Here is a 2703-nt window from a genome sequence, read left to right on the forward strand (position 1 = left end):
AGAATCATCTAGAGAGGTGATAACCGTTGAGAAATCGCTTTTAACACGAAAAGCTAACGAGATAGCCTTTTAGAACGGTTGGGATCCGACTATTAGTAGACGGCTACTAACCGGCTAGTACTAACCTGCTCTAGGCGACTCTAAATCAGACCGGCTATAATTCATTATTGCCAAATAAACAAATTATTTGAAACAAATTATTTGAAACTTGTTATTTGAAACTTGTTATTTGAAACAAATTATTGAAATGAATTATTTGAAACAAGTTATTTGAAACACGTTATTTGAAAGTAAGTTCCAAAATCGATTACAACATTTTTATGAAAAATAAAAAAATACTGAAAACTGATTACATTCAATTTCTTCGTGGTGGAGGAGCAGTGTAATTGTTTTTGGGCGCTAGGACGACGCCTTGGGTACAAAGGGTCCTAAGAGTGGCAAGATTACGGTTGCAGATCTCGTTTGCGAAGGTGTAAACACTAGGAAGTCTGACGTCTCGTAGTTGCAGCAGTGCGTGTTGGACACCTGGTAGATCAACTTTTGCTGCTTCAGCGATACATCGCTTTCTTGAGAAGTGACTCCGAGAAATGTGTATCTGCTCCAGAGCGGCAGACTTTGAGAGACCAGAGTTGACTAGCTGCACAACGGCGTCGTATTCCGCTATAACCCCGTCTAAAGAAAATATCCGCCTCGTTCTGCGACCAGTAGGCAGAGCAGCAGCATTGGGAGCAGGTTGCTGATCAGTAGCAGGTTGGTGTCCAGGAGCAGCTTGCTGAGCAGGAGGTTGAGGAGAATTGGGAGCAGGTTGTTGATCAGTAACAGGTTGCTGTGCAGGAGCAGGTTGAGGAGCTGGAGGTTGAGGAGCTGGAGGTTGAGGAGCTGGAGGTTGAGGAGCTGGAGGTTGAGGAGCTGGAGGTTGAGGAGCTGGAGGTTGAGGAGCTGGAGGTTGAGGAGCTGGAGGTTGAGGAGCTGGAGGTTGAGGAGCTGGAGGTTGAGGAGCTGGAGGTTGAGGAGCTGGAGGTTGAGGCGGTTGAGGAGCAGCAGCGGTACGAGGAGCTAGTCCTGGAACAGTGGGAGGAGGAGGGGGTGGGGTAGGTCTTGAAGTAGAAGAGGTTCTAAGTCGGTGATTGGTGGTGGGGATAGGTCTGTTTGGTCGAATTGTGGGTGTAGAGTGCAGGGAGCACGGATCGATGTGTACTATAATCTGTAGATAATCTGGGTCCTCTCTGTAAGCGCTTCTAACAGTCCGAATGCAGGCAGTACATCTGAGGGAGGGAAGGTCGGGACTGTAAGTCCTTCTGGAGCAGATTGAGGAGATGTGACCGGTAGACCCACAGTGATCGCATTTAGGAGCAGGTGTAGGAGCGGTATATCTGTTTCTTCTGGTCCGCATGTTGATTAAGAGTAAAGAATGATGTATAGTAAAGAACGATGTAAAGAACGAGGGATAAATAAGTTGGTGGCTAATGCTACTTATATAGTTTTTGGAAAGGCCTGCAGGTCCGTCAGGGCTCGTTATACCCATGGTTATTTGATCTGATCTATCATGCATGGTGTCACGTCAAATCCTAACGATTGCGGTGATCCGTTAGAACTCAATTGGGGATCACATCGTTTTCACTGATCACATCCCTGCAGGGATTCTTATGCAAAAGGAGGGATATAACCTAAACAATCTTGATAAAAGGATTAAAAAATGACTATGATACTTGATGCGTCCCATATCATAAATAATTTGGGATCCATCAGTTTCGGTACGGTTTATAGATCGTTTCTTAGTAAAGTGGGAGCAAGCGGAGCATTCGTCTATTTTCAAAATGTAATAATTGCGATATTACTCGTCAGCCAGCGCAGGCCAGCGCAATATAGTTGCGATATTGTTCGTCAGCTACTGCTAGTGCCGGCTACTGCTAGCGCTGGCTAGCGCCACGTATAGAAATCGGCTCTAACTAATTCGCTCGCCCAAATTTTCACGTGCCGTTTTTATGGTTTTGCAGCCAAACAAAACGGTTTTACAGACACCCTAATCCCAACCTTAACCCTAACCCCGAAGCTATTCATAACCCTAACCACTATTAACCAATGTCTCTATTAACCAATGTAAACAGTTCTGCGTGAGAAATTCGAGCTAGCTTGCTCAGGCTAAATTGGCCAAATAAGCTCAGTGAAGCTAGCACTCACACAACACTTGCCACAAAGGTTTAGCTACCTGTTATTAACACTAGCAGGAACCCATTAACCCTAAAGTGGTGTCAAGACTTTAGGAGGCCGGATCAGTTTCCTGCCGCAAAGTCTCCCAGTGAAAATTATTATTACCTATTTAATTCACGTTTTTGACACCACTTGGAAGTCCGAATTTTGGGCACTAAAATTCTTATTTCTTGGCCAATTTTTTTCCCTGCTCTTGCCGAAGGCAAAAAGATCGTAGGGATCGGAATAAGTAATCGGGTTTGGATATATGAGGTGACCCTTTGTACCCAAGGCGTCGTCCTAGCGCCCAAAAACAATTACACTGCTCCTCCACCACGAAGAAATTGAATGTAATCAGTTTTCAGTATTTTTTTATTTTTCATAAAAATGTTGTAATCGATTTTGGAACTTACTTTCAAATAACGTGTTTCAAATAACTTGTTTCAAATAATTCATTTCAATAATTTGTTTCAAATAACAAGTTTCAAATAACAAGTTTCAAATAATTTGTTT

At 43.5% G+C, this 2703-nt stretch overlaps 1 protein-coding gene across 1 annotated transcript; it reads right to left on the bottom strand.

The window, feature by feature from the left end:
• Window positions 1-355: 355 nt before the first annotated feature.
• Window positions 356-1393, bottom strand: LOC134821616 (TANK-binding kinase 1-binding protein 1-like). Its single transcript, XM_063832318.1, has 2 exons — window positions 1336-1393; window positions 356-909 (listed from the first exon to the last, which is right to left on the bottom strand). Exons 1-2 carry the CDS (start codon window positions 1391-1393, stop codon window positions 356-358), a joined length of 612 nt encoding a protein of 203 aa, XP_063688388.1.
• Between the last annotated feature and the right edge of the window lie 1310 nt (window positions 1394-2703).

The sequence above is a fragment of the Bolinopsis microptera genome, chromosome 10 (genome assembly GCF_026151205.1).
Source record: "Bolinopsis microptera isolate Bmic1 chromosome 10, MBARI_Bmic_1.0, whole genome shotgun sequence".
NCBI classification, from domain to species: Eukaryota; Metazoa; Ctenophora; class Tentaculata; order Lobata; family Bolinopsidae; genus Bolinopsis; species Bolinopsis microptera.

Coding starts and splice junctions, on each gene's coding strand:
- LOC134821616 (XM_063832318.1), bottom strand. CDS start 1,393: ATGCGGACCAGAAGAAACAGATATACCGCTCCTACACCTGCTCCTAAA. Junction 910..1,335: donor TGCTCCTAAATGCGATCACT/GTGGGTCTACCG, acceptor CTCAACCTCCAG/CTCCTCAACCTCCAGCTCCT.